This window comes from Schistocerca cancellata, chromosome 1 (genome assembly GCF_023864275.1).
Source record: "Schistocerca cancellata isolate TAMUIC-IGC-003103 chromosome 1, iqSchCanc2.1, whole genome shotgun sequence".
Lineage (NCBI taxonomy): Eukaryota > Metazoa > Arthropoda > Insecta > Orthoptera > Acrididae > Schistocerca > Schistocerca cancellata.
In genome coordinates this window covers 1,169,872,879-1,169,892,117 of record NC_064626.1, presented here as the reverse complement: position 1 = coordinate 1,169,892,117, position 19,239 = coordinate 1,169,872,879, and the positions used below count along the sequence as shown (strand labels likewise).

The window sequence follows — 19,239 nt, the reverse complement described above, 5'->3', positions numbered from 1 at the left end:
AATCGATAAGATTGCAAGCTGAATGTGGCTGCAGCACTGCGAACGGGCATGTTGGTGCACAGAGGTCACAGGTAGCCGCCGCAAGGGGTGCCGTGAGCTCAGCCACCTTTCAGTGAGCCACCTATTAATGGCACTTGTGATCACTGATGCCTGTCTGCGAGGCATGGTTCTGTCCAGCTTAGTACACAGGATGAAATTCGCAAAGACTTTATGTGCTGGCATCGATATGTTCCCTGTCTGCTATCCTTGACAACTGCGTGGTGAAATTGCACTACACCGTCTATCATTCATCCATCGTCAGCGAAAATTTACACTTTCCCATTTTCTGCCGATATCTTTATGAATATCAGTTTGTGACCAATTTGCATCAATCCTTCGTGGTGCCTCGTTTCTTTTGCCTTAGAATGTTATAATGCAAAATTGGTCACTGTTACTGGAGTTTGACTACAAAAAATTGTAAAGTATGTTATTATGTTGTCCGCAAGAGTAAGAAGTATACATTTATAGGTTGTCTAAATTTTTACTGTATCTTGGTGTAACTGTACGGTGACAGGTGTGGACGCCGTTCCCGCTGAACGGTGAGACAGTGTCGCCGATCCCGCTGCCTGCGCAGGGAGAGGACACACCTGCCGGATCGCCAGTCACTGTGGTCGGTTGGGGGCGCCTCTCGGTGAGTACTTCCTTACTCTGTCAACTCCGTACTGGAAAATGCTGGTAAAAGTGAGCGTTTTGTTCGTGTGTCCACAGTAGACATGTAAGGCTATGCAATTTCTTCTACCTTCACTACAACAGGATAACGGCCTTGCTGCAGTGGCAACACCGGTTCCCGTCAGATCACCGAAGTTAAGCGCTGTCGGGCTACGTTAGCACTTGTATGGGTGACCATTCGGCCTGCAGAGCGCTGCTGGGAAGCGGGGTGCACTCAGCCCTTGCGAGGCAAACTGAGGGGCTACTTCATTGAGAAGTAACGGCTCCGGTCTCGTAAACTGACATACGGCCGGGAGAGCGGTGTGCTGGCCATATGCCCTTCCATATCCGCATCCAGTGACGCCTGTGGGCTGGGGATGACACGGCGGCCAGTCGGTCCCGTTGGTCCTTCATGGCTTGTTCGAGCGGTGTTTTTAACTACAGCAATAAAAGAACCTCCGGATACGAAGGCGAAGAGATTAAAAACAAAGACTAGCTCTCGCGTACTCTCACGAATCAGATACGCCATTTGCATCTACACTCCTGGAAATTGAAATAAGAACACCGTGAATTCATTGTACCAGGAAGGGGAAACTTTATTGACACATTCCTGGGGTCAGATACATCACATGATCACACTGACAGAACCACAGGCACATAGACACAGGCAACAGAGCATGCACAATGTCGGCACTAGTACAGTGTATATCCACCTTTCGCAGCAATGCAGGCTGCTATTCTCCCATGGAGACGATCGTAGAGATGCTGGATGTAGTCCTGTGGAACGGCTTGCCATGCCATTTCCACCTGGCGCCTCAGTTGGACCAGCGTTCGTGCTGGACGTGCAGACCGCGTGAGACGACGCTTCATCCAGTCCCAAACATGCTCAATGGGGGACAGATCCGGAGATCTTGCTGGCCAGGGTAGTTGACTTACACCTTCTAGAGCACGTTGGGTGGCACGGGATACATGCGGACGTGCATTGTCCTGTTGGAACAGCAAGTTCCCTTGCCTGTCTAGGAATGGTAGAACGATGGGTTCGATGACGGTTTGGATGTACCGTGCACTATTCAGTGTCTCCTCGACGATCACCAGTGGTGTACGGCCAGTGTAGGAGATCGCTCCGCACACCATGATGCCGGGTGTTGGCCCTGTGTGCCTCGGTCGTATGCAGTCCTGATTGTGGCGCTCACCTGCACGGCGCCAAACACGCATACGACCATCATTGGCACCAAGGCAGAAGCGACTCTCATCGCTGAAGACGACACGTCTCCATTCGTCCCTCCATTCACGCCTGTCGCGACACCACTGGAGGCGGGCTGCACGATGTTGGGGCGTGAGCGGAAGACGGCCTAACGGTGTGCGGGACCGTAGCCCAGCTTCATGGAGACGGTTGCGAATGGTCCTCGCCGATACCCCAGGAGCAACAGTGTCCCTAATTTGCTGGGAAGTGGCGGTGCGGTCCCCTACGGCACTGCGTAGGATCCTACGGTCTTGGCGTGCATCCGTGCGTCGCTGCGGTCCGGTCCCAGGTCGACGGGCACGTGCACCTTCCGCCGACCACTGGCGACAACATCGATGTACTGTGGAGACCTCACGCCCCACGTGTTGAGCAATTCGGCGGTACGTCCACCCGGCCTCCCGCATGCCCACTATACGCCCTCGCTCAAAGTCCGTCAACTGCACATACGGTTCACGTCCACGCTGTCGCGGCATGCTACCAGTGTTAAAGACTGCGATGGAGCTCCGTATGCCACGGCAAACTGGCTGACACTGACGGCGGCGGTGCACAAATGCTGCGCAGCTAGCGCCATTCGACGGCCAACACCGCGGTTCCTGGTGTGTCCGCTGTGCCGTGCGTGTGATCATTGCTTGTACAGCCCTCTCGCAGTGTCCGGAGCAAGTATGGTGGGTCTGACACACCGGTGTCAATGTGTTCTTTTTTCCATTTCCAGGAGTGTACATCATAGTCCACAAGCCACCTAACGGTGTGTGATGGAGGGTACTTCGGATACCACTAACTGATCCTCCATTCCCGGTTCCATTCTTGTATGCTGCTAAGGACGAATGACTGTCGGTAAGGCTACGTATTACCTGTAATTTCTCGGATTTTCTCGTCGTGGTCATTTCGTGCGACGTTTTTGAGAAGAAGTAATATGTGTTCCGACTCTCCCTGGAAAGTACTCTCCTGAAATTTCAGTCGTAAACCTCTCCGCGATGCACGACGCTTCTCTGGGAACGACTGCCAATGGAGTTTGTTGAGCATCTCAGTAAAGCTGACTGAACGATTTCGTGGCGATACGCGCCGCTTTTCGTTGGATCTGCTCTACGTCCTGTATCAGTCCTGTCTGGAAAGGATCCCAGATTAATAAATAAAGGAATCGATCGAACTAACGGCTTGTATGCCACTTCCTTCGTGGATAAGTTACATTTTCCTATCATTCTTACCATGATTCTCAGCTCTGGCATCTCATTTTCATATTTAAGGTCGCTCTGGATGATTACTCCTAGATATTTAACCGTAGTTACTGTTTCCAGCTGTTTATCATCAGCAGCGGCTTTCTTTTCCTATACATGTTCAATTTGTTACATTTGTTTACGTTCGCGATCAACTGCCAAAGCTTACATCATTCATTAATCCTCTGAAGATCATTCTGGAAATCCACACCGTCTTCTGGCGTTGCTGCTTTGTTAGAGACAAGGGCTTCATCTGCGTACAGTCTTAGACACAACGTGACGCTTTCGATTGGATTATTTATATACATCATAGCCTATAACGTTCGTATCATACTTCCTTGGGATGCTATGGAAATTACCTTTACACCTGTCGATGATGATGTTTGGTTTGTGGGGCGCTCAACTGCGCAGTCATCAGCGCCCTTACAAAGTTCCAATTTTTACGCAGTCCAATTTGTACACAGTCCATTCTAGCCACTGCCACGAATGATGATGAGGATGAAATGATGACAACACAAACACCCAGTCCCCGGGCAGAGAAAATCCCCAACCCGACTGGGAATCTAACCCGGGACCCCGTGATCCAGAGGAAACAACGCTAGTCACTAGACCACGAGCTACGGTCTACATCTGTCGACTTTAGGTTATTAAGAGCGACGTGTTGAGTTGTATTTGATCCAGTCTCAAATATTGTCCAATACTTGGTAAGCTCGTACTTTCTCCTCTAAAGAGCAGTGTAGGCGACGTTAAATCCCTTCTTGAAGTCAAAGGACACGGCATCAACATGTGCGCCGTTGTCTACAGCGCTTCGAATCTTTTGGAGCAACGGAGAGGGCTCAGATCATCAAGACCTTTGATTGCGGAACCCATGTTGATTTTTATAGAGGAGATTTTCGTTCCCGAAATGCGTCATAGTTCTTGAGCATAACATATGTTTCATAATTCTACAACAGACTGACGTCAGCGATATAGGTCTATCATGTGCATCTGTCCTTCTTGAAGACGTGAATAAATTGCGTTTTTTTTCCAGTCGCTACATAGATTATTACTGCTACATAATCGCAGACAAGAATCAACATGACAGAAGTTCTGTTATTGTCTATCTTTTTATGAGGAGGTTCTTTCATTGCACCTGTAATCAAACCAAAACAAATGCATAGCTTAATCCACCCGATGACAGCCAGTGCGACAAAATGTTATCACTCAAACAGTTTGTTGTTAATATGAGCGCAGCTGAAATTGAAATGTGTTAAGAGCATTGTGACCTCCCTTTCTCCCTTTGTTTCGTTTCTTTCGCTCATTTTTCCTCTTCTTTCTTCCTTCTTCGTACCGCGGCTATATCTCAGGGATTTCGATGCAGAAATGTTGTGAGAAGTGGGCACACGTGTGTGGTGGTTCACGATACCGTAGTACTGTGAGGGAGTGTCACTCGTGCCTCTGGTTTGAGAAGGCTGATGACTAAAGTACGAACATTTCTCAAAAGAAAAACAGATATGTGCTCTCTTTTCTTTTAAAACTATAAGTAGTAGCGTAGCTAGTACCATCTATCGTTCTATTAAACTGAATGAGCGCGACACCATTGATGAAGTTTCAACCTCCAAAGAAGTTTATTAATAACAATTAGCTGAAATAAAAAAAGCCTCATGCAATCCAGAAGTCACTCACAGTTAGAGTACTTAGTTTCTGATGTGTGTGTGCAGTGGTCATTGATACTTAAAAGATCGTTGCAGTAAATATATCACAGTCAGCTTATTGGGTTGCTAAGCAACGTATCAACAAGTTGAATATGCAATGATTAATATTTGTCGTATCCCGACAGTAAATTGATTCTCGCTTGCTTTAAGCATCAAGACGATTACTATAACGCTCATATAAGTCTTTGATAGTTATTATTTAGCTAATGTCCGTAAATTGCGCTTAATGTTACTCAGTCCTACACACGACGATAACGCCCGATATCCAGCCGCGTATCTTAAACTCCGCGCCGATATTTGAGAATTCGCGCGCGATTTGTTTGCACCAAAGTCGGGCCGTGGTTCCCTAGAATAATTTTTAAATCAACACAAGGTTGTAAATTAACAATTCTATGCCCATTCATGAAAATTACAGAAGATCCGCACTCGACGACTACTTGATCGCGCACTCGAGCAACACGGAAGTTTTTTGTTCTTACAAAGAAAAAACACATCATGCATAATACAAAAAGGTGATTTGGTATGTCAAAACATATTTGTATCTGTCTCATTAAAACTCATTACCTATTAAATGTTCTAGATAATTAAATTTTTTACTCTGCAAGTAATAAATAAAATTTAGAAGTGAAGTAAATGTAAAAAACAAATCTCAGGTTGATATGACGTCATGGGTCACTACTTGTTTCGACTCCCCTACACTCACGTGACGCAAAGTAGATCCGACTATATTGGACAAACTCATGTAATGCTACAGAGTGTTGGGTCGCTAAAGATAAGACAGCAAATTTAAGCAGTTAGAACTTTGGTAGCTGCGAAAGAGTGATGTCCTGATGAGAAACTTCCTTCCGTAGTTCGATGGGAACATCTCGAACAGCCTGCAGAAGGTGGACATCGAGGTGTGGGACCGGGACCTGTGCTCGTCGCTCTTCGAGGACGGCTTTCAGTCTCCGATCTACCCCACGCAGATCTGCGCTGCTGGCGTCGACGAACGGGGATCGTCTTGTGACGTGAGTACAGCTCCAATCCAGTTTCAGGCAATCGTAGCAGTGTACGGAGTTTTCAGCTGCGTGCCTTGTACAGGCGATGGTATTCGCGTCGGGAACATTGAATCAGTGAACTAAATCGTAGAAATATTGCACAGACTGACTGGAGATCTGCCTGGATCGTCTACATTAACCTAGGACAATATACCCGCCGTCCCACCTAAGAGCTGCCAGGCAGATATTTTCAGTTTTGTTTTTGAAATTTGCTGCAGGAGTCAGCTCAGTTAAATGCTGCTCATTCCGCCTTCCATGCGACGCCAAGTGTCAACAGAAAGTGTCGATTATTTTCCTGTTACAAACAAAATGTTTTTAAAGCGTTATTTTACGTGCCCATTCGGTAGATCGGTCCCAAATTAGTGTAGTACGATATTTGTTTCATCTGTTTGTATTAACAGTGACAGTAAAAAATGGTTCAAGTGGCTCTGAGCACTATGGGACCTAATATCTGAGGTCATCAGTCCCCTAGAACTTAGAACTACTTAAACCTAACTGACCTAAGGACATGACACACATCGATACCCGAGGCAGGATTCAAACCTGCGACCGTAGCGGTCACGCGGTTCCAGACTGAAGCGCCTAGCACCGCTCGGCCACAGTGGCCGGCTGGAGAGTAAAACACGATGGATGACGAGTACTCCAGCAACGACTGAGCAGCGCTGCTGCATGGCGATCGGTCACCATGGGGCGGGGCGATTACTGTCGTTGCTGGAGTTCTCGTCCTTCATCGTGTTTTCTTGTCCCTGTTAATACAAACAGATGAAACGAATATCGCACTAGACTAATTAGGGACCGATCTTTCGAATGGGCGCTTAAAAGTCCGCTTTAACCTTTACTTGTGACGGGAAACAAACCGACGATTTGGCGTGCACTGGTCGTTTTATTACATTTTAATTAATTTAATTAATTTAGTTAACAAATTTGCTTAAGAAACTTCCCTACTTCTTATTTATTTTCGGTATTTTTAGGTATGATTTCCAGTGGTTTTATTTAGGTTTTAGCTTCAGTCTTTTAAAAGTTAAAGAATATAAACCTTTGGTTTTTAACACCACAGGAGAGCTGGATATGTGTCCCACAGCGTCGATCTCGCTGATACTCCTCGTCGGAACTGCTCCACCTGAAATCTCTAAAATGTTTATTTCGCTACGGAGATCGTTCGGCACAACTAGGTGCTATGTTGTATTATGCGTATGGATTCAAGTGTCTAACTGTTTTATCAATGAAAAGTTTATTGCTTGTGAGATATTCTCTCGCAGAACACTCACCGCGAAAAGATGAAGGCTCGCACTATCATTCCACACTGCACCTCCGATCGATCTATGTCTCGTGATATGCGAAGAATGTTCGTCAAATCTTTTTTTAAATTGATAAATACACACCGTGAACATTATTTTCTTGAATTTGTTTATTTTGCCATCGACTAACTAAACATTCACAATGGAGGTTAATAGCGTCGCGCAACGATAGCAAAAACTCTCCAAAATTAAACATTTCCGAGCTCTGTAATCGCTTCACACAGACTCCTCCAATATATATCTTTGGTTACTTATTCCACAGAGATGCGTTCGTAGCACGGAAAGTCCAAACCTCGCAGATAGTTTATACTACTCTTGGAATTAATAATTCGCCGCACGTGAGTAAAAGTTTTTCACCATTTACAATCCATTACACAATCGCATGAAAGACGTGATGAGAAACTTTACGGGGTTCTCACAGTATTCTGGGGACGCTGTGGAGTTTCGTCTCGAGCTACGGCTGGAACGCACCTTTTTCATCATTTCAGCCGAAACACTACAGAAAATGCCCCTCCCGTCTCTTAGGAGAGACTGTATGTTACTAAACGCCTAACCCGGGGCACAATCCCAATTGCAGGTTACCTACGTAATGGCTTACAGGGACAACAAGCACTTTGTTATCAATAATTCTAACAGTTATTGACCGAATTTAGAAAAATTTAAAATGCTGTCATGTTGTTGTTGTGGTCTTCAGTCCAGAGACTGGTTTGATGCAGCTCTCCATGCTACCCTATCCTGTGCACGCTTCTTCATCTTCCAGTACCTACTGCAACCTACATCCTTCTGAATCTGTTTAGTGTATTCATCTCTTGGTCTTGCTCTACGATTTTTACCCTCCACGCTGCCCTCCAATACTAAATTGGTGATCCCTTGATGCCTCAGAACATGTCCTACCAACCGATCCCTTCTTCTAGTCAAGTTGTGCCACAAATTTCTCTTCTCTCCAGTTCTATTCAATACCTCCTCATTAGTTATTGGATCTACCCATCTAATCTTCAGCATTCTTCTATAGCACCTGACACTTAAATCTATACTCGATGTTAACAAATTTATCTTCTTCAGAAAATGCTGTCATAATCTTCTCATTAAAAGATAATAATATTTTGTTGTAGCATGGAGAGCTGCATCAAACCAGTCTCAGGACTGAAGACCACAACAACACAACAATATTTTGTTAAAGGTTTAACACTACTTAGAGCATTGCAGTTATAAATTGTGTATATGTCTTGAAGCAACACAGTTCATGGTGCGCGAATAGCTAGAGCATATTCATTTGGTATTTGAGAGCTCTTAGCGACTTACAACGAACTTAACACACTATTTCAATCATTTACGAAAGTTTTTCTCGCAGACGCCCACCAACAAAACGAGGAAAGGAAAAAAAGTTTTCATTGCTTACTATGGTTTTGCTGTTTATGTAGTAAAACTACACCGTTTGAAATGACCATTAAATTTACTACTTCTTCACTATTAACTCTACACGCAACATACACTGAGGTGAAAAAAGTCATGGGATAACGATACGCACATATACAGATGGCAGCAGTATCACGAACATAAGATGTGAAAAGGCTAGCGCCATTGGCGGAGCTGTCATTTGTACTGACGTGATTCATGTGGAAAGGTTTTCGGCATGATAATGGCCGCACGACGGGAATTAACATACTTTGAACGCGGAATAGTAGTTGGAGCTAGACGCATCGGATATTTCATTTGGGAAATGAATAGGGAATTCATTATTCTGAGACCCACAGCGTCAAGCGTGTGCCTAGAGAACCATATTCCAGGCATTACCTCACACCACGGACAACGCAGTGGCCGACGGACTTCACTTAATGACCGAAAGCAGTGGCGTTTGCGCAGAGTTGTCAGTGCTGACAGACAAGTAACACTGCGTGAAATAACCACAGAAATCAATGTGAGATGTACGACGAACGTATCCGTTACGAGAATACGGTGAAATCTGGCGATAATGGGCTACGGCAGAAGACCACCGACCGGAGTGTCTTTGCTTAACCGCAAGACATCGCCTCCAGCGCGTCTCCAGAGGTTCGCCACCATATCGGTCGGACCCTAGACGACTGGAAAACCTTGGACTGGTCAGATGTCTTCCGATTTCAGTTGGTAAAAGCTGATGATAGGATTCGAGTGTGGCGCAGATTCCATGAAGCCATGGGCTCAAGTTGTCAAGTTGTAAACTAGTGGTGGCTCCATAATTGTGCAGGCTGTGTTTACGTCTACATCTACATCTACATCTACATCTACATGACTACTCTGCAGTTCACATTTAAGTGCTTGGCAGAGGGTTCATCGAACCACAATCATACTGTCTCTCTACCATTCCACTCCCGAACGGCACGCGGGAAAAACGAACACCTAAACCTTTCTGTTCGAGCTCTGATTTCTCTTATTTTATTTTGATGATCATTCCTACCTATGTAGGTTAGGCTCAACAAAATATTTTCACATTCGGAAGAGAAAGTTGGTGACTGATATTTCGTAAATAGATCTCGCCGCGACGAAAAACGTCTTTGCTTTAATGACTTCCATCCCAACTCGCGTATCATATCTGCCACACTCTCTCCCCTATTACGTGATAATATAAAACGAGCTGCCCTTTTTTGCACCCTTTCGATGTCCTCCGCCAATCCCACCTGGTAAGGTTCCCACACCGCGCAGCAATATTCTAACAGGGGACGAACGAGTGTAGTGTAAGCTGTCTCTTTAGTGGGCTTGTTGCATCTTCTAAGTGTCCTGCCAATGAAACGCAACCTTTGGCTCGCCTTCCCCACAATATTATCTATGTGGTCTTTCCGACTGAAGTTGTTCGTAATTTTAACACCCATGTACTTAGTTAAATTGACAGCCTTGAGAATTGTACTATTTATCGAGTAATCGAATTCCAACAGATTTCTTTTGGAACTCATGTGGATCACCTCACACGTTTCGTTATTTAGTGTCAACTGCCACCTGCCACACCATACAGCAATCTTTTCTAAATCGCTTTGCAACTGATACTGGTCTTCGGATGACCTTACTAGACGGTAAATTACAGCATCATCTGCGAACAACCTAAGGGAACTGTTCAGAATGTCACCCAGGTCATTTATATATATCAGGAACAGCAGAGGTCCCAGGACGCTTCCCTGGGGAACACCTGATATCACTTCAGTTTCACTCGATGATTTGCTGTCTATTACTAGGAACTGCGACCTTCCTGACAGGAAATCACGAATCCAGCCGCACAAGTGAGACGATACCCCATAGACCCGCAGCTTGATTAGAAGTCGCTTGTGAGGAACGATGTCAAAAACTTTCCGGAAATTCAGAAATACGGAATCAACCTGAGATCCCCTGTCGATAGCGGCCATTACTTCGTGTGAATAAAGAGCTAGATGTGTAGCACAAGAACTATGTTTTCTGAAACCATGCTGATTATGTATCAATAGATCGTTCCCTTCGAGGTGATTCATAATGTTTGAATACAGTATATGCTCCAAACCCCTACCGACCGACGTCAATGATATACGTCTGTAGTTCGATGGATTACTCCTACTACCCTTCTTAAACACTGGTGCGAACTGCGCAATTTTCCAACCTGTATTTACAGATCTATCGGTGAGCGAGCGGTTGTATATGATTGCTAAGTAGGGAGCTATTGTATCAGCGTAATCTGAAAGGAACCTAATCGGTATACAATCTGGAGCTGAAGACTTGCCCGTATCAAGCGATATGAGTTGCTTCGAAACCCCTAAGGTTTACATGAAACTGTGTCCCCTGGTGCAACTGAAACGATCATTGACTGGTTATGTTCGGCTACTTGGAAACCATTCATGGACTTACATGTTCGCAAACAGCGATGGAATTATTAAGGATGACAATGTGCCTTTTCGCTGGGCCACAATTGTTTGCGTTGGTTTGAAGAACATACAGGACGATGCGAGCGAATGATATGTTCACCCAGATCGCACGACGTGAGTCCCATCGAACATTTATGGGAATCGAGAGGTCAGTTGGTCCACAAAATCCTGCACCGGAAACACTTCCGCAGTTATGGAGGGCTATAGGGGCAGCATGGCTTAATGTATCTACAGGAGACCTAAACCAGTGACTTGTTGAGTCCCTTGCACGTCTAGCTGCTGCACTATGCTGCGCAAAACGAGGCCCGGCACGATATTAGGAGGTCTTCTGTCACCTCAATGTACACTCCTGGAAATTGAAATAAGAACACCGTGAATTCATTGTCCCAGGAAGGGGAAACTTTATTGACACATTCCTGGGGTCAGATACATCACCTGATCACACTGACAGAACCACAGGCACATAGACACAGGCAACAGAGCATGCACAATGTCGGCACTAGTACAGTGTATATCCACCTTTCGCAGCAATGCAGGCTGCTGTTCTCCCATGGAGACGATCGTAGAGATGCTGGATGTAGTACTGTGGAACGGCTTGCCATGCCATTTCCACCTGGCGCCTCAGTTGGACCAGCGTTCGTGCTGGACGTGCAGACCGCGTGAGACGACGCTTCATCCAGTCCCAAACATGCTCAATGGGGGACAGATCCGGAGATCTTGCTGACCAGGGTAGTTGACTTACACCTTCTAGAGCACGTTGGGTGGCACGGGATACATGCGGACGTGCATTGTCCTGTTGGAACAGCAAGTTCCCTTGCCGGTCTAGGAATGGTAGAACGATGGGTTCGATGACGGTTTGGATGTACCGTGCACTATTCAGTGTCCCCTCGACGATCACCAGTGGTGTACGGCCAGTGTAGGAGATCGCTCCCCACACCATGATGCCGGGTGTTGGCCCTGTGTGCCTCGGTCGTATGCAGTCCTGATTGTGGCGCTCACCTGCACGGCGCCAAACACGCATACGACCTTCATTGGCACCAAGGCAGAAGCGACTCTCATCGCTGAAGACGACACGTCTCCATTCGTCCCTCCATTCACGCCTGTCGCGACACCACTGGAGGCGGGCTGCACGATGTTGGGGCGTGAGCGGAAGACGGCCTAACGGTGTGCGGGACCGTAGCCCAGCTTCATGGAGACGGTTGCGAATGGTCCTCGCCGATACCCTAGGAGCAACAGTGTCCCTAATTTGCTGGGAAGTGGCGGTGCGGTCCCCTACGGCACTGCGTAGGATCCTACGGTCTTGGCGTGCATCCGTGCGTCGCTGCGGTCCGGTCCCAGATCGACGGGCACGTGCACCTTCCGCCGACCACTGGCGACAACATCGATGTACTGTGGAGACCTCACGCCCCACGTGTTGAGCAATTCGGCGGTACGTCCACCCGGCCTCCCGCATGCCCACTATACGCCCTCGCTCAAAGTCCGTCAACTGCACATACGGTTCACGTCCATGCTGTCGCGGCATGCTACCAGTGTTCAAGACTGCGATGGAGCTCCGTATGCCACGGCAAACTGGCTGACACTGACGGCGGCGGTGCACAAATGCTGCGCAGCTAGCGCCATTCGACGGCCAACACCGCGGTTCCTGGTGTGTCCGCTGTGCCGTGCGTGTGATCATTGCTTGTACAGCCCTCTCGCAGTGTCCGGAGCAAGTATGGTGAGTCTGACACACCGGTGTCAATGTGTTCTTTTTTCCATTTCCAGGAGTGTATTTTGCACGGAGTATCCGCACATACCACTGAATGTACCTGCACGATTTGGGATATATGACGTTTTACGCGTAGGAGTTGGATACTTTGAAGAATAGATGGTGGGAGTGTACTGGACAGATCCAATAGACAGTCCAGAAAAATATTTAGTCTCTTTCATCCTAGCGTTATGGAACGCCACTAGAAGCTTTAGGAACAACAGCGATTCGTTCTGAATGGACTGTACAGTATTTTGGATGTAGGACGCTTTGTCCAACTACTCATGCAACAATTCGCCTGGGTCGGCCGAATTGACACACTGCCCAGCGTTTCTTAATTCTTCAGTACGTAATACCCTTTATAACGTCCACTTTCATCGTCGAACTCATGGTTTCCTTGAACAGTATATTTGTTACGCAACATTCTGTAAATGGACTATTCGCGACAAATTACGTTTATTTACCCCTCAAAAAGTTATTTCAGAATTCATCCAGAAGGTTGTTTGTTGTTGTGGTCTTCAGTCCTGAGACTGGTTTGATGCAACTCTCCATGCTACCCTATCCTGTGCAAGCTTCTTCATCTCCCAGTACTTACTACAACCTACATCCTTCTGAATCTGCTTAGTTTATCCATCTCTTGGTCTCCCTCTACGATTTCTGCCCTCCATGCTGCCCTCCAGTGCTAAATTTGTGATCCCTTGATGATCCAGAAGGTGTTGAAACAAATTTAAATAATAATATTATCAAATAGTATTTTTTAAATTTAAATTTTAAGTGCGTGGATGGTACTGGTTATTATTTTCGCAGATAGACTTAATATCAGGCTTTATCAATGAATTTTTATATATCATGACAGGTTCAGCATCAGATCTGTTGCATTATTTATTTTTTATCGACATCTACATTGAGAACCCTGTTTCGCACGTAGTTGTAGTTGAAAAGCCCAGAAGCACCAACACCTGGTTTTGCTACAATTGACGATATTCATCTTCTAAACGACCTCAGAATGTCGATAGCAACAGTAATTCAAGTTCTTCTTCTTCAACCAATAAGATTTCAGTTCATTAAAGTTCTGTATTCCTACACTGATATGACAAAGTAGTGTATTGACAATAAATGAGTTTTAAATTAACATTGTATTTTGATATTTAATCCGCCGACCGTTTGGTAAATAAGGGTTTACAATTTCCTTCAAACCTTTCAAATGGTTCAAATGGCTCTGAGCACTATGGGACTTAACATCTGAGGTCATCAGTCCCCTAGAACTTAGAACTACTTAAATCTAACTAACCCAAGGGCATCACACAAATACATGTCCGAGGCAGGATTCGAACCTGCGACCGTAGCGGTTGCGCGGTTCCAGACTGTAGCGCCTAGAACCGCTCGGCCACCTTGGCCGGCCAAACCTTTCTGTTGCTAAATAATTGCATTAATAAATGTTTCTGCCACTTCGACCCCTTCCTCTACTAAGAATAGTGGTGTTGTACGTACTGTTGCTTCCAGGGCGACTCTGGAGGCCCCCTGCTGCATGAGGGCGTCGTCGTGGGTCTGGTGTCGTGGTCCTACCGCTGCGCCACCCCTCCCTACCCCACAGTCTACACCAGGGTCTCCAGCTACGTCGACTGGATCAGCCAGCAGATCGGCGTCTGATGGGCGGCTCCAGGCCTTCACTGAGCGAGATAACACAGATAATTTCAGTGCCCAGCGCACCTGAAACAAATACAAAAATCAACAAGAATATTAGCTGGTTGGAGCAGCAATAAATTACAATTTTTGCAGAAGTAAAACAACCGTTCGAAATTTTCTGAGTAACTGCTCATTCTGAATCCGCGTGGACCGCTTTCCGTTAGAAATGTGTAGGGCAAGTTTACTGATGTTCCTACTTCATACTTGCTATACTCACACACACAGTTCTGGTAACTTGTCGGTTCATAGCGGTGTCAGTTAGCGACACTCTAGCAAACACGCATTATTTCAGTTTTGGCAATCCATGCCTGTCTTGAACAAAATGAAGTATTAAGTGGTGAACACAATAGCTGAAGGAAAAGGAAGTTCGTTGCAAGAACTGAGAAATGGTTTAATGAGTGTCATAATTATTTACGAATGGATGATTTGAAATTTCATTCATTAGTTTAGCAAATGACCAAGAAGTAAGTGACAGTTATGAGAAAAGACATGAAAGACTAATTTTAGTTATGAAGACCTAGTATTTTCTGCTCCAGAACCAGACAATTTCTTCTGATATTGTTTATTTTGGACACTACTATTTGTTTATCGGCAGCGGGTTCAATCTACTTCATTGTCTCCATTAACCTATTATACACCGCTTGTTTGTTTTCGCAATCGTAATAATTTATGTGACTAACGGGATGTTCCAAAACACATTAATCCAATCTCATAAGGTCTCTGCAACATGAAGGAAGACAGAAACTTGGGGTAGTTTGCAACTTACTACAGAGCTTTTTATTTTCAAAAGAACCACCGGCTTTTACAAGGGTACGTCTTTCACATGCATGCGTATAGAACCTTGAGGAATTTTTTACAATGACGTTTAGAATCAGTTTCCATTGAATGTGCCCTCCATCAGCATAACGACCAACAACCAGGCATGTCTTGGGTGCTGTTTCTATGTGGCATTGCAGTTCACTCTTAGTTGTTGGAAGGGGAGGCACACAGACAGTGTCTTTCACAAGCCGCCACAAATAAACACCCACCTTGAGATCAGACGACTGTCGAGGGCAATGTCACATGACATCCGTTCAAGTTCGTTTTGTTGATCCTTCCACTCAGTTTTTTTTTATTACAGAGGCCAACCAGCTCTCTGACCGAACACACTGACCTACCGTGCCGGCACTTATAGGCAGCTCACTGCTAAAGGCACCAACACACGCACCAACTGACCGGCCGACAAATTGGAGTGTGCAGACGCTTTGGCCAACCAACCGACCAACTTTTTCTGTCGGGATGTCGGTCGGAAAGGACCACTCGACAGCCGGCATCCACCACTCCAGCCAGCTCAAACGACCACTCCACCCAACAAATTTTCAAATGAAACAAGTTTACTCTTACCAGTAACTGTTTATTTATGTCCACGACGCGTTTCGAAGCTTTTTAAACCTCCATCATCAGGTGGGAATACATTTCTTAGTATGGCATATGCGTGTCTTTCATTACGATTTTCGAGGAACTTGTGGCACTGTCTCCAGCGGTCACAGGTTCCTGTTAAACATCATATGTGAACTGTCATATTTTGTAAACAAACATGGCATGAACTAGTAGTCGTAGTTCAAGACGCCATCATTGTTTACAAAATATGACCGTTTACATGTGATGTGTTATGACAGTGAAAGGAACCTGTGATCACTGGAGACAGTGAAACAAGTTACTCCAGGATGGTAACAAAAGACACCCATATGTCATTCTAAATGGTTCAAATGGCTCTGAGCGCTATGGGACTAAACATTTGTGGTCATCAGTCCCCTAGAACTTAGAACTACTTAAACCTAACTAACCTAAGGACGTCACACACATCCATGCCCTAGGCAGGATTCGAACCGGCGACCGTAGCAGTCACGCGGTTCCGGATGTCATTCTAAGAAATGTATTCCCTCCTGATAATGGAGGTTTAAAAACCTTCGGAACGTTTTGTTAACATTAATAAACAGTGACTGGTAACAGTAAACTCGTTGTTTGATTCGATATCAGTAACGGTCACGCTAAAGCCTAACCTAAAATGTTCACATTTAATGCCAACAAATTTTGCCGTGTGTAGCGCTGTCCTACCAACCATCCGACAGACGGTCGTCTTTTGTCACTGCGACGCTGTAATCGCTGAGTAACATCGGTGTGGACATGTGTAGGCTGCCACGAAGTTGATCTGTCGGTCGGTTAGTCGACCCTAAATTTTTGCGTGTGTAGAGGGCTTAAGAAGTGTCCCTACACTCCGCGCCAGGTATCTGAGGGCGTCGCGACCATTAGAATGTAACTGCCGTAGGGCATGCGCGGAGAGGTACTGTTCACCGCTAATGTATGTGACTGCCCTCAGGTCGCCACGTGTGTCCGTTGTTTTTCCGTGTTTGTATTACTAATGCGCAGTTATCCGAGATTGAAATTATTCCTCCTGTTAGTACATACTTCAGCAAAATTGAAAGGCCGCAAACTGACTAGTCAGTTCGGGAGATTATACACAAAATTTTAATGATTATGGAAGGTGAGTGCACTCAGGGAAGTTCAACTGAGAGACAAAGTGCCCACGGGTGTTTCGTGTAGCAGTCTCTAGAAAATTAAAAGGGAAGCGAGGTTATCGGAATCTGGTGGAAGACGGAGAATTGTAACTTCAGATAAATAACGCAAATGCAAAAGAATTATAGACAATGATACTTTTGATGAGGCCATTGTTTAGAGACCTGTTTACAACTTTTATTTGTCTGAGAAACGAATGGATACAGTGGATGGAGTTAAACAAAATTTGAAAGAAAGACGAAAGAAAAAATGTTTGTTACATGATTATTCGTTTTTTCTGGTTTCCTTGTTCTTTTTCTCTTCCCAAAATACTTAATTCTTTCACTGTGTTCCTGTTTCCTTTGCTCCGTCCCTATTTTGCCGGTTTCCTTCCTTGCTTTTACTTCAGATTTCGTGTTCATAATTTTGTTCCTGAATTTGTCTCTCCCGACCGTTGTGGCCGGGTTGTTCTAGGCGTTTCAGTCCGGAACCGCGCGACTGCTACGGTCGCAGGTTCGAATCTGCCTCGGGCAGCCGGCCGAAGTGGCCGTGCGGTTAAAGGCGCTGCAGTCTGGAACCGCAAGACCGCTACGGTCGCAGGTTCGAATCCTGCCTCGGGCATGGATGTTTGTGATGTCCTTAGGTTAGTTAGGTTTAACTAGTTCTAAGTTCTAGGGGACTAATGACCTCAGCAGTTGAGTCCCATAGTGCTCAGAGCCATTTGAACCATTTTTTTTGCCTCGGGCATGGATGTGTGTTATGTCCTTAGGTTAGTTAGGTTTAAGTAGTTCTAAGTGCTAGGGGACTGATGACCTCAGATGTTAAGTCCCATAGTGCTCAGAGCCATTTGAACCATTTTTGAATTTGTCTCTTTCATGTATAATTTCAATGCTGATCCCTGCTTGATTTAGGTCTTCTTCTATTTCTTGAAAGCAATTGGTTTATTTGATTGAACTATTTACTACATCAAAAATCCTTTTTGTAAGTCTGTTGCTGTTCACCCTACGTATGTGTCCATAGAATGTTACTCGATGTTTTCTGACCGTTTCTGTGTATTCATATAATTCTTTGGTTGGTCTCTTCATCCATATCATCTCTGTGTACTGCTTCAACAATTTTTTGGAAAATTTTTCGTTCTATTTTTTCTGTATCTGTGATGCCTGATGCTCAGATTCTGGCCGTTTTGATGCATAGAGTGCTTCTAGTAGTACAACTGTACTGTAGTGCCTGAGTTTAGACTCTCTTGAAATATTTGTTTTATTGTGGTATGTCTATAACACTGCAACAGCATTTACGTAGCTTGGGTAATTAAATACCAAATTTTGTTTATTGCGTACCGTGCCCCAACAGAACAAATAGTCCTGTGACGGAAAAGCCACGTATAACACTACCGTCTGCTACTACTATGCCATAACCTCAAAGCTGAAGGCAGTTCGTATAGTGAAATTACTCTTATTCAAGTAATTATAGTATGAAGGAGCAGAGCGGTGTTACCCTCTGAGAGGAATTTGTTATATTGACCGTGTTGTACCTAACGGAGGTGGCTTATCGGAAGTGAAAGTCAGAATTACGTAAATATTCAAACAGTAACAAATAATATTTCACCTAGCTATACTGTTTAAAGAATAAAGAAAACGGTCGCCAGCCTAATTAGGCAAGAGAATTATTAACATTCTTGTTTAAGAAAGTAGGTATGAGTAACTTTAACAGACAAACAAAACCTATATTTTGCCACATGCGAGTACAATGAACTCTGACACGTACATATGTTCATGGTAAGATTGGAAGCTGACAGAGCAGAACAAGCTATCTGCATAAATATAACAGATAACAATACACACTATTACTTTTTACACATTTTCCTAGCTGACATAAAATTGTAAATGTAGTTCACTGCAAAATTATGAAATGATCACAGGTTAAGTCTCTCTCAACTAAATACTATTCTATTTAGAATGAAAGTTAATTGGAATTCACTAACAGGTTACTTCTCACTGTCTTTTGAATAAAGAAATTATTGTTTTCATAAATAGTGGTCTTTCTATTAATTGTTATTTATCATGAGCATAAAGGATAACCTGTTGATCCTATTACACTATTAATATGCACTTTTAATACCCAAAAGAAACAAGTGCTTAGCAAGCATGAGTATATAACTTTCCACTATTGCAGTTTTCCACTTTTACTATAGTGGGACACAAAATTAACATATTTGTAAGATACTGACTCACCTTTTGCGAT

General features: G+C 44.8%; 1 protein-coding gene across 1 annotated transcript in view; it reads left to right on the top strand.

The window, feature by feature from the left end:
• Positions 1–14,445, top strand: part of LOC126163338 (trypsin delta-like) — a 122,721-nt gene extending 108,276 nt beyond the window's left edge. The window contains exon 7 of the mRNA XM_049920170.1: positions 14,281–14,445. Coding sequence (XP_049776127.1) covers positions 14,281–14,427 — 147 coding nt within the window. The 3' untranslated portion in view covers positions 14,428–14,445. The remainder of the gene's footprint in view (positions 1–14,280) is intronic.
• The last annotated feature ends 4,794 nt before the right edge of the window (positions 14,446–19,239 follow it).